This window comes from Lytechinus variegatus, chromosome 2, assembly GCF_018143015.1.
Source record: "Lytechinus variegatus isolate NC3 chromosome 2, Lvar_3.0, whole genome shotgun sequence".
NCBI classification, from domain to species: Eukaryota; Metazoa; Echinodermata; class Echinoidea; order Temnopleuroida; family Toxopneustidae; genus Lytechinus; species Lytechinus variegatus.
Window position 1 is genome coordinate 36,211,435 of NC_054741.1, and position 13,105 is coordinate 36,224,539.

Consider the following 13,105-nt stretch of genomic DNA (forward strand, 5'->3'; position numbering starts at 1 on the left):
GGGAGCAAATGTCATGGAATCAATGTAACCTATTTCATATCTGACATATGAAAAGCCAAAATTGGTTTCTCCATACTTCCAATAATGAAAACTGAACTAGAAATATGTGGATGTTAAGGATTCTTCTTTGTATTCTGTAATCTGGATTAACCCTAACTACCGGTAAATAAATTTAATACATAAGAATTTGATCTGACATCGCAATTTTTTTCAAGAATATTTGCTATAAACACCACAAAGAGTTTTTACATAAAAATTAGAACAATCGAGAGTTAAAGTAAAAAGTATGATTTTGCATACTATTTATGCATATATTAGCATAATCAATTAATAGCAATTTTTATGAAAAAATAACTATACTATTTTGTAGATTAGGTCAAAGGCAATGTGCATTTAAATTTCTTTTTTTTTTTTGGGGGGGAACCTTAAACCCCCCCCCCCCTCCCCTGGCCTAGTTAGGGTTATGGTTAATTCAATCTCTAGTCTGAAAACAATACTACATTACTAGTTCAATTCATCAGCTCATAGTTGACACTCAAAAAATTCTGTCTGGGAATAAGCATGGGGGAAAATATAGCAGTCTTAAGAATCATCAATCAATTTGGGCTTTTCATAATTTCAGCAGAGGCATAGTAAAGCCAGATGTAGTCTAGCAGAGCAACCAAGGAAACAGAAACTGCAGCTTTCGGTGTAATCCTTACCTGGCCTGTTTGATGTCTAGGGTATCCTTAGACTGCTTAGACCAAGGTAGTTCTGACATCAGCTCTAGATAGTTCCTGGTCATGGCATACTCTGGCATAGCACTGGGCATCTTCTTCAGTCGCTTCAGCTCCTTCTGACACGCCTTCTGTGCGTGCTTGGGCATCTGGGCATCCCTTCACAGAACAAATGTAATCAAATCATGGACACGTTCAAGATACAGCCCTCGATTTCATAAAAACTTTTATGATAATGTTACAAATTTGCAATAACCATATAAAGCTACTGAAATCTTTCTATTAGACTGGCTGGTGGTAAACTTGTTATAGAAACTGATCATTTGTGATTATAACAAGTCTTTATAAAACGGGAGCCTGGAGATTCCAGATAGTTTTTATCTGTTAAAAAACAAAGAAATTCAGCCTCTATTGATTTTGATTAAATAAGAGCATTACACAAACATAAACATCCAATATAAATAAATATAACAGAGATATAATATATTCATTTATATGCATCAACATAGATTTTCATCTGAATAAAATAGCAAAAGTTATATTACAATACAAGGAAGTTGCAATTTCCCTAGCTCATATGAGCAATGTACAAAAAGTATTTTTGTAATGTTTTAGATAGAACATGATCATTTTTGTATGCTCATTTGTGCAGGGCAATAAACAATTCATTTCAATCCAATATAATAAAAAAGGTAGCAGGCATACTTAATCTTGCGTTCCAGCTCGGATATCTCGTCCCCATCACTCTCGCTATCATTGCTCCTCTCCTGACGATCGATAAACCTCGGTTTTCCCGGACCATTCTTCAGAATGACAACACGGTTGTTCTTGTTCTCCTTGAGCGCAGCAGGAATTCTGATGTTATTGCCACTCCCACGTTTGGCGTGCCCAAGGAGGCGTAGACCCTCTATCTGACGGGCCAAGAGAGGGAGGGTCTTCTGGAAGCGCTCCTCCAGATCGACGGCATCGAGGACCTGACAATATAAAGAGGGCAATTCCAAATCAGCAATGTAATTCCAATACCAACATTTTTTTTAATCTGTGTTATCACTTTTCTACTTAGCATTCCTATAATTCATCTGAACTTCTTTATTTCCAGAAATTTCAGAAAAAATATAAAATTGAGATATTTTTACAGAAAGCCAATTACATAACCAAGTGAGATCATTTAAAGGTTTATTGTATGACAACTAGGACTGTAAAATGACTCCACATTTTATTGCTCAATTCATAATTATATACAAAAATGGTGTTTCCTTAATTATCAAATAAACTTAAATTGAAACTAAGTCAATCACTTTATTAGATAAGGGGAGCGTTTCATTTAAGGACTTGTCGGACGTTTTATCCGACAAGTCCCATTTTATCCGACAGTTACCATAGTAACAGTGCCTCACAGCCAATCAGAGTCAGAGAAAGATGTCAGATCTGACAACTTGTCGGACAAAAATGTTGATGAAACACTCCCCAGGTTTCATACCTCCAGCTTTTCGTTGTACGATGCCTGGACAATGGAAGCAAATATATCAGGAAGTCTAGTAATCGGTAGGCTGTCCAGTAACCTCTGAAAGACAAAGATCAGATAAAAGCCTTTTTAATAATAATAATAATAATACATTTTTATAGCACCTTTTCTAGTACAAGATACAAAGCGCATTATATTGAGAGGAGAAATAAAACATAGAAACACACATAAATGCAAATGAAAATTTAAACAACAAAAAAAGACCAGTGCTGGCAAGCGGGAGTTAGCGGAAAAGATTAATTTGTTTCTTTTTATAAAGAAACAAATTAATACTGCACTCACACACAATGAAATACTTGTTAAAAGTTGAAGACATAGTCATTATCAATCATACTTTATGGCTAATAAAGTAAATTCAGTGGCAGATTCGGGATTTGATAATAGGAGCCTGGTACGTCTTAAATATTCTCTGAAAATTTAAAAAGAGGGTTATCACTGCCAAAATTGGACAGTATAACAGTATTTCTGTAAAAAAAAGGGTTTATTACAAGTCAAGGAGTAGGCTACTCCATGCTTCTCATGAACACTGTTGAGCCTTCAAGAGAAAGCAAGGCCTATCCCATGCTCCACATTTTGATCTGCCAATGAGAGTACGTGCACTTCCTGCTTCTCCATAAATATTACATTCACAGAGCAACCAGGAAAGGTCCATCCCTTCCTGGATCTGCCAATAAGAGAGTATTTACTTGTGAATGACAGATTGAAAGAATATAATTTCAATCTTGTTATGATATGACTTGTGACAGAATTCACATTTTTACAGAATACTCGAAACATGTCATACATGTAGGTACATTATATTAATGGCAAGAAAATAAAAAAAAAAATCACTTTTCAATTACATGTATAAACAATAGAAAGGTTACAGGCAAGGATAACAATTTTTATAAATGTATAATACAATATTTCTAGTAGAACAACTTGATTGCTGAATCTGCAAAGTTAAGGTTCTGTTTAAACAGATAAGGTTCTATATTAATTACTTTTCAATTTCACTTACTCTTTTTTAAAACATGATGGAATATTTAGACCACAGTAATAATATGTTACAGTCCGAGCCCACTCTACTCTGTACCTCCAATGTCAGTGTCTTATTTAAGTATTGAGACCGATAGCACTAAACAGTTGGCACCCAACACTCTAAAAGCAGATCAAACCATGAAGTGTCTACATTACTACAATCAGTTGCCCTATGAATGTGTTTGGTTGTTATCAGTTATTGCTGCTATCATAGATCCTTGGATGGTCAGCAAATTAAAGCCAAACACTGGCCGAGTTAGTATTAAGCCTAGAGATTGATCATATGGCTAATATTTACAATTGCACATACACAATAATCAATGCAATCAATCACACTAATCAGCCCCAAAATTAATTGCTAAGATTCATGTTACTGGGTCCATATCTGGCTTCTGGAAATGTTTAGGTTTAACAAGAAGTCTGATCGGTGGCATAAAGAAAGAGGCAAAAAAGGGGGCTCCGGCTGTGCTTTGGATATGATTAATTTTTTTGAACAGCTTGCTAATGTTTAGTTTGGAAAAGAGCAAAAACTGTATTTTTTTTTATAAACAATTTTGTCTTTCATGTTTTTTTTATAGCAATCAGGTAAACAAATCACCATCAGAGGCCCTTTAGAACTGGCAATTGATATCATTTTTGTGTCCTTTTTTATTGTCCATTTGTAATGTAATGAAATATCAAAATGTGCTCTATTTAGAAATGTGACCTTGCACTGACAATATAAAATTCATGGCTTGAAAAGATTTGATGATTCTTTTTGCATATTTACTCCCATTATGCTGCATCTATTATAGGGCCTTTGGTAGTTGTCATGAGGTTTATTGCTGAAAGAGCTATGATCAAACAATTTTATATTCAACTAATACCAATCATGCATTTGAGCTTGCACCTTTTTTATGACTAGCTTTAAAACAAGTAAATCTGACATGGACCACAAATATCTGAATTTGCAGTACAAACATGTTCCTGCTTTAAATGTACATTCATCCAATCATGATTAACTAATACAATTCTTTATGAAATAAAAAATAATTGATATTGAATTGAATTGATATTGCATTATAACGTTGATGTTTATACAGACATGCATGCATTAGGTTATATAATTTTAATCATGCCATTTCATCAACAAATGGAGCCAAGGCAGGGTGACTATAAAATAATCAGTACTTTGGACTCTTGATAAGATGAACTAAAAGATAATACTGCATGTACTGTAAGCCAGTCTGCTTTATTGTGTATGTCAATGTGACTTCTCTTTATCTTTCTCTATTCGTTGAACTGTGTTTTCAATTTGTTACATAAATGAGGTTTGGCACAAGCCTGTAAGGAAGCTTGCATGAAAATAATAACAACAACAACAACATTGAAGGGTATTTATCAATTTATCATTTCATCAACAATCACATTTTGTAGAAACTAGAAAAACCACCTGGTTTCTTCAGAGAAAACGTCCAGTATTGTTATTATTTAGAATGTTTCTTCATTACAATAGTGTATAATTGTAGACCAGCACTCGCAATAGTACCTAAAGTATGTACTTGACATCATATGGCCTAAGAAACAGAAGTGCACACTCACTCAGAGGACAACTGGGTTGCTAGAGGATATTTATTCCCATGCAGTCACATGTAATTACAATGGAGTCCAGACCTCTCACTTCTAAAAATCTCTTTAAAATAGTTTTTTTTTTAATGATTTCTGTGGAATGTTTAAACCGCAGCAATGGAGGCGAGGACTTGTCCTACTACTACATACTGACAGTTTTGCAGCATCGTGGCGTGTACTCGAATAAACTCTGACAGCAACAGGAAGTAGTAAATGTATGTATGCGCTTGATTATATAGAATTTCAGCTAAGAATGGGAAGCTACAGCGTTGTTACCTGCACGGTGTTAGCAATCACAGGTAAAAGATACGTTGACGAGGTCATTGTTTTTCCTCTCACATGTCGTCTTGATTAGTTATTAAGTTTCAGATAAAATCAATGCATAGGGTCTATTCAATGCAAATCGAGAATTATATCAAGGATTATGTGTCTGATACCTTGAGTTTTGCCACAACGGGCGTGGTAATATCTAGCAGTTCGAGAAGCTTGGTTGCCTGCTCACGAAAATCATCCGCAACCGGCAGGGCTCCCGCATCTGCTTCCAAAACTGAAGAAAATATAAATCAAAGACATTTATTAAATAAAACTTTGAATGACTTCGTTTTAGTCTGGCAAGTTTTTCAAAGATTGCATGATGTCAGCTTTCATAAATTGTAGGCTAATTTGATACCTGAGGGCCATTTCATAAAGCTGTTGGTAAGTTATGAGTGACTTTAAGAATGCCTGGTGAACCTTTCTTCTGCGCTAAATAATCATCAATGATCATTTAATGGTGAATAAAATTTACCACAAGAAAGGATCACCAGTCATACTTAAAGTGACTCTTAACTTACGAACAGCTTTATGAAACAGGCCCCTGTAGCCATTAGCAGGTCTTCTCAATCAAATGCAGCGGAATAGCATCTTATGAATTTAATTGTTATCTGGGCCCGTAAGTAACACAAAGGTTTGCAAACAATCGCTATTATGAAATGGCCTATCCATGTCACTATTGCATGCACATTTTGCTCAGTAGACTGACTAGGATCCAATCAGAATTGCTCTTTCAAGTTTGGGTTAAAGGGCCCAGGGTGTATGGGATCCATGACTCACCAGAAGGAGGGCAACCATTTTCAGAGAAGCCCGCACACCCCCCTCACCCACCCCCCCCCCCCAAAAAAAAAGAGGTTGATGATCACAATCAATGGAAGTGCCCATAATCCTGCCAGAAAATTTCCTGACAAAAAAGGTCCTCAAAAATGGTTGCAAACTGTGCCCCTTTTGACTTTTGTTAGTTACTCATGGCTTTTCGAATAGCCGGAACATGTTCTTATGTGCTAAATAATATTCTTAATCATTTCAATTATCAAATTTTTAGCAATTTGAATAGAGTCATAAGATCAACAGGTGGAAATTTCATTAAATCATACAAATGAGCTTATCTTAAAAAAAATATTTAAAAAAAAAACGGCCTTCTGGTAATATTTCTTTGTCAGTTCCAAACCTCATTTATATTTATGATATGCAATAGAGAAGCAGCAGAATATGACTTACAAGCAACATCTCCAGGTAGCTTGTCCAACTGCTCCACCTGAGCCACCGGATATGGCTCCTCCTGGATCAGCCGATTCACTTTAAACCGGCACAGACCGGTTACAAGCAGAGTGTAAGCTGGTCTTGGCCAGTTTGTACCAGTTACTTGAACCACCACTCCAGCTGTGCCAATGGTGTGCATATTATCCAGTACCTCCTGAGGATGCGACAAAATGAACGACAGCCATTATTAGCAAAATATATGCATAAAATTTTTCAAATACACCTGAGTCTAATGAGAATTTTTTCAAAATTTATGGCAGATATTAATCATAACATTGAGAAACAGGCAATTTTCAGTGTAATTCTTATATCAAATGATGAACTTGTAAATGACAAGAGCTCTAATTATCAACAAAATTCCATGCAAATCACATTTTTGCAGAGTGTCATGATAAATACCAGGCAATTATCAAACTTTCACTACAATCTCCCACCATATGTCAAATCCTTTATAGCTTTCAACTTTATTACCAGTAGGTCATTTACGACAATTTGTGACTTTGAATCTAATGACTAATAATTACTGTTCGACAAAATATGTTTGTCAGTTTGTTGATGCAAAAGTCCTTTAAAAATGCAAAAATGTTATATGGCATTCAACAACACATGTGCCATGGCAATAACTAATTTGTACAATCATTTAGTTTCACCATGTTCATCAAGAGGAGATATATCCATGTCTTAAATTTGTACAAACTTTTTTTATTTTATTAATAAATAAATTTATATATTTAAAAAAATCATACAGTTCAATGGGACAGTATCACAGAAATTTTCAAAACTTCTTTTATACTGAACTTACCTCTTTATCAGGATTCTTGGGTATCACTCCTATCACTGTGCTAGTCAAGGTGTTATGACGTAGAATGTGACTTTTTACCATATTCATACTGAAATACATGTAAACACAAAAAAAACATATAAAAAATCAATGTAACATGTTAATGCCAAGTAAGGAAACTGGTGGTCACTTGATGACATTTTAAATAAGAGCATACTACTAGAGAAAAACAATAAATGAATAAGACAGTCATTAACCTCATTGATGTTTAGAACTTCTCTTCCTCAGGGACTCAGTGTTAAGGGGAGTGAGAGTGATCCCTCGCTACCATTCGCCTTAATCCATGTCAGGTAGAGCGATTTATCACTCGCCTCAAGTGAATTGGATTTTCAGTGACATAAAATGATAAATGCAGAAAAACTAGAAGTCAAGCAACATCATACACTTGTATTGTTTGTACAAAATTTTACTTCCATGTATAATCTCTCTTCTGACATCATTAAACCTGAAAGTTGAACAAGTGTCAGTCAATGACCAACTTTTAGAGCCAACTTTGAAAACCTCATTCTCAGTCAATGTTTTACAAATAACAGACAATCACATAACATTTAAGCAATAACACACATATAAAATTAGATAAATATTGCTAATATTCAGAGACGGTGGCTAGGCCTGGTAGTACTGGCACTGCTACATGTGGTTCAAGTTTATCATCAACTTCTTCAGTGTCATTCCCAAGCTCAACAATACAAAACTTGAGTCTTCTGAGTGGTGGCTTTAAAACTACCTTTTTCAGGATGGCTTGAAAAATCTAGGAAAGAGCAAGGCAGTGGTAAGTTCGTACCTTACCGTAAGCTGTACAGAGTAAACTGTAGTTATTAAAAGGAAAATAGCTTTGATGAGACACATGGACAGTAGGGGAGATCAACAAGTTGTAAAAATGAATGATCTCAAAACACAATCTGGAATCCATAATTTCTTCCAGTCATCTTCATCATCATCTGCTAAAATGGAAATAAAGATCTGCAGTTTTATTGCTGAACATTATCTTTCTCTTTCCATTTTTGATGACCTTCTGGCATCTTTTAACAGTTTGTTCCTAACTGATGAGACATCAAAATGTGTAACACTTGGTTAGTAGAAAGCTACCAATATGGTGAGGCAGGTACTTTGGTTCTACTATATGATTATGAAAGAAGGAATTGCAAAACTGAGGACACACAAGTTTTCTCTAATTATAGATGAAACGACAGATAAATCGACTCAAATGGCAATTCTAGGTACTTATGCTGAGACATTTTAGATGGCTGCGGTATCCCTAGATCTCGTATCTAGACTTAAAAGACGGTAAGGTTAACTCTTTCTACAATGCAGTGATTGAATCTTTGCATGAAAAAGGCATCCCGATGGACAATGTGATCGCCTTCTGTGCGGATACTCGTGTCATTTCATACACCTGTGTGCCTCAAAAGCCTGTTTGAAATGGCTAAAATACCTTGATGATTCGTGTCAGAACATATACTTGCATTTCTGTGTAAGTTCTCAGAGAATATATGTGACGCATTGAGTTTCAGGAGTTTTTTTTACCTTGATCCCCATAACATGTTGCAAGCTGGCCAGACACGAAGACTTTCAAAGAAGATGTGCATACATGTAGATAGGATTTGGGAGCAATATGATGCATTAAACTTTAAAAGGCCTACAGTGTATTTCCAATGTCGATCACTCGAAGACCCCACGCGCACAAATGACTCAATTAGCAACAGTCTGAACAATATGTTTATGTTAGCCTATTTTGAGTTCATGTTGTAGAATCTTGCCAGATTGACGTCCTTTAACCAACTCTTTCAGAGTGAAGTTTCTCGGCTCCATGTTCTTAAACATGAAGTCACACGGTTGCTAGTTGGTGTTTCTTTGGATTTCATGGAGCTGACATACGTCCAAGGTATTGATCCCCTGAAGCTGGAAGTAAATGCAAAACATCATATTCCACTAGGAAAAGCGTACATTCGCATACTGTAAAGGCCTCAAACAAAATAGGAAACATTCCTTCTAGTATTGGAACAAACCACCAAGAAGTTAAACTGTTCCAGAATTAGAGCAAACAGTTTCTGCAAGAGTGTGTCTTACAGATCCAGAGGAGATTTAGTAATCTTGATGAACTCAATTTCCTTTCATGTCTAGACCCAACAGTGGCCTACAATATGGCTGAACCATCCCTTGCTCCATTGTTCCGGAAATTTCTGTACCTGGAGAGAGTGGCATCGGTTCAAGACGTAGATGACGAATGGAGAAAGCACTCCATCAAGCAGCTCTGAATGCTAGGATGTCTCCACATGAATATTGGAGAGAAGTGTTCACAAAGATGGATCCTCAGGGAGAACAAATGAACCCGAACCTCATCAAAGTGATAAGTGATTTTTGTCCTTCCTGTTTTCCAATTCTTTTGTGGAGAGGATTTCCAGTCAACTGAAGCTCATTAATTAAAGACGACCATAGGATGAGACTGAAGCAAGGTTTGCTTGCACTTCTACTTCACCAAACTACATGTAACTTCTCAGAAGAAATGGACCCAGCAAGCTGCCAAGTTGAATCCCTGCAAAGAGATGCTGCAGAGTTCTTCATTCCAGGAAGAAGGCCAATGCCGATGATACAGAAGCTTTCGAACTCCCAAGGCATTTTACAACAAATAGTTATTAATGCTAACATAATTATGTCCTGTTTCTTTTCTACATTCATGAATGATGAATCTGTTTATGTCTCCCTGCATTTATTTCATTGAAAGTGCAAAACTCACTAGTACGGTAATTGGTCCTACATATGATGTATGTAGCACCACATCGATTTTAAAAAAGCACATTTCAAATTTCAGCAAATAGTGCCAAATTCCAGGAAATTTGAGAGCTCATTTCAGGAAGTGAAAATTTAAGTTGCGGGAACACTCGGTGATTTCAAGTACGTTGTTGAAATCTGGTGATGTGACAACACCAGCACAAGCCACAACACCGTAAATGACATATTTCTGGCAGTTCGTGTTGAGCGCTGATGTTGAATGTCGTCTGCTGAACCGAGCATTACAGCCATTGGCGGAGGAGCAGAGGATTATCTTTTGTGTTTGGGGGGACAGCTATTGTTGCATCCCCCCCAAACACAAAAGATAATCCTCTGCTCCGCCGCCTATGATTACAGCTGGTGCTGACGATTTACGTGTAATTTGCCCATTCACCAACACCAACCCCCAGGGATTGGGAAAATCGTGATTTCAAGTTCGATGTTGGTGTTGATGAACTTATAGCTCACAAACAGGCGGCGAACACGAAGAAACAACCCGTAAATTATCTTTTACAGTTAAGATGAGCGCAAATCAATAGTTTTATACATTTTAATAAAAAATATTTATGCTTTCTGATTCTTGCAGTGATTTTATTCTTTGCATTCTGTACGATAAGATTTTATTGCAATTTCTCCCCAATTTCACTTTCATCGTTGAAAATTTCTCGCGTAGAGTTGAGATGATCAGCAGCGCAGCACCAGAGGCTTGACGTCATAGGCTAGCGTAGACAGCTGGCAGCGTCTGTTTTGAGTTTTTTATCTGTATTTGGTGAGTGGAGCCAATGGAGTTCAGCAGAACAACCCATCAACAGAGACCATAGCTTTTGGTTCTAAGGCTATCGATAATGCTATCGGTATTGCTCCTCTGAAATCAGCTCGGTGTTGGAGTTTGGTTCAGCAGCCTTTTCATGCTAAGACCAACACCAACACTGAAAACCGTACTTGAAATCACCCACTGTGTGTGTAGTGGAGCCTACACGAACCATCATCTGAGCTGGGCCTGGTCTGAAAAGACTCAATTGGCCTTACACTACAACAATACAATTTCAACTAAACTGATGTATGTTTTGATTCATCCAGGAAAGTCAAATATCGATGAGAAAAATAAATCTATTCATCTGGAATTACTTGTTGAACTGAAGCAGTCCTCTGCTTCAACAAGTAGGTCCTGATGAATAGATTTATTTTTTCCATCAATCTATTCATCTGGACTCATTTGTTGAAGCAGTCCTCTGCTTCAACAAGTAGGTCCAGATGAATAGATTTATTTTTTCCATCGATACAATTTCAACTAGTTTTCAAGAAATATTTCATAAATTATCTTGTCTTCTTGTCCTTCCGTTGATGCCCACAATCAGTGTTGATTAAATATTATGGCAAAGTCTAGGGTCTAACACAGAGCACAAACTTTCACAATTATTCTCACTAATTAATTATAGGCAGTGTATACAGCCACACGCGTGTGTCTTTACCATCCAGCCACACGCGTGTGGTTATATCCAGAACACTTATCTGTGGATACCGCCACACGCCGCCAGTAATAACAGTAAAACACATAGGTAGGTCTGACCGTCTATATCACGATCAAAATAACCTCATTCATTAAATTCTTACATTCTAAACCCCTTTGATATCCTTAGATCGTTTCAATTTCATTCTCACCGTCTTCTCTCCTTGCTTTTCTTGTCTTGTTACAAACGGTCGTCTGTTTAACAGCAAATTCTCTTTTTCTAGTGTCGATTCTGGCTTCCTTCGCGGTGGCAGACCCATACAGCGTTATCGCAGCGCAGTAGTAGACATACACACAGTTTGGGTTTACGTTTGGTACGAATTATGAATATTCATAACTTAGTAGTACATGCACATGTGTGGTGGTACATGTGTGGTGGTATCCACAGATAGGTGTTCTGGATATAACCACACGCGTGTGGCTGGATGGTAAAGACACACGCGTGTGGCTGTATACACTGCCTTAATTATACATTACATGTTAAAAATAAGATCTAGACTAAAGATGATGTTCTTATCTGCTTTAAATTCAAAGTGTCCGGAAATCAGACCTCCCATCCATAACAAAGCCAACGCCAAGGCATAGGCCTAGGCCCTAATAATAATACATAAATTCAATAAATAATAATCCCATCCACCACCAATCACAACACTGATCCTGCCCGCAGCTCCGGCGGCCTCCCTGTCCTTCTTACCGCATCAATATATGGGCACATATCTGACATTTTCTTTCTTTTCGAATCAACAATAATACACAAATTTGGTCTATAAGGTGTAGACTCACTTTGTTGGATTGTTCACAGGTATTCTCATAGATGCTCCGGGTAAAAGAACTGCATCTGCCACTAGTAGTAGCGGCAGACGCCGAGGAATACTCAGCCCCTTGCTGTCCGACATGTTGATTTCCTTGTGATGTAATAAGTTTACTGCGGCTCACATACGGTATAGTACGGCTGCGTGACGTTGAGAATTATGCAAGTTTAAGATATGTATTGTTATGTGATTTTATCATTAGATCAGTTTGCTAAAGAGACAGATAGAGACACTTTTTTATATTTTACAAGGAAAATTTCTTTAAATAACTTCAACATTACTTCCCTTTACCATTTTCATCAATAGATTCTAGGCCTATTATATTTGAAAAATAAAAAGACTATTAATGATGCATAAAGAGAATAAAATCAGCTATGAAATATGAATGAATTTAGTTGCTGAAGAGCCACCCTAAAAGGGACACTTTGTGTATCTTAAATGGAAAATTTATTTAAAATAACACTACAATGTTATATCTAGCTGTTAATCCCTGTTAATCAATGCCGGGATCAATGCACATATACGGTGCGTATAAAAAAAAACGGGACAGTTTTGAAAAGTATACAAAATTTGTCTCAAATTATAATATCTATATTTTGATGTTAATTCATGCTCTTAAATCTTATCTTTGAAATGCAATTCAAAAAAATAAATTTTGTTCATGCTTGAGCGAACACGGGAAGTTTTTGTCGGGGGTTCAAATAGAGGCTTGCGCCAGAATGGCAA

The 13,105-nt window shown here is 36.6% G+C and overlaps 1 protein-coding gene across 1 annotated transcript in view; it reads right to left on the minus strand.

The window, feature by feature from the left end:
- LOC121407975 (lon protease homolog 2, peroxisomal-like) overlaps positions 1 to 12,494 on the minus strand; it is a 34,728-nt gene extending 22,234 nt beyond the window's left edge. The window contains exons 1-7 of the mRNA XM_041599259.1: positions 12,351 to 12,494; positions 7,247 to 7,334; positions 6,403 to 6,598; positions 5,307 to 5,416; positions 2,197 to 2,280; positions 1,422 to 1,690; positions 702 to 875 (exon numbers count right to left, since the gene is read on the minus strand). Coding sequence (XP_041455193.1) covers positions 702 to 875; positions 1,422 to 1,690; positions 2,197 to 2,280; positions 5,307 to 5,416; positions 6,403 to 6,598; positions 7,247 to 7,334; positions 12,351 to 12,463 — 1,034 coding nt within the window. The 5' untranslated portion in view covers positions 12,464 to 12,494. The remainder of the gene's footprint in view (positions 1 to 701; positions 876 to 1,421; positions 1,691 to 2,196; positions 2,281 to 5,306; positions 5,417 to 6,402; positions 6,599 to 7,246; positions 7,335 to 12,350) is intronic.
- Positions 12,495 to 13,105: the final 611 nt, after the last annotated feature.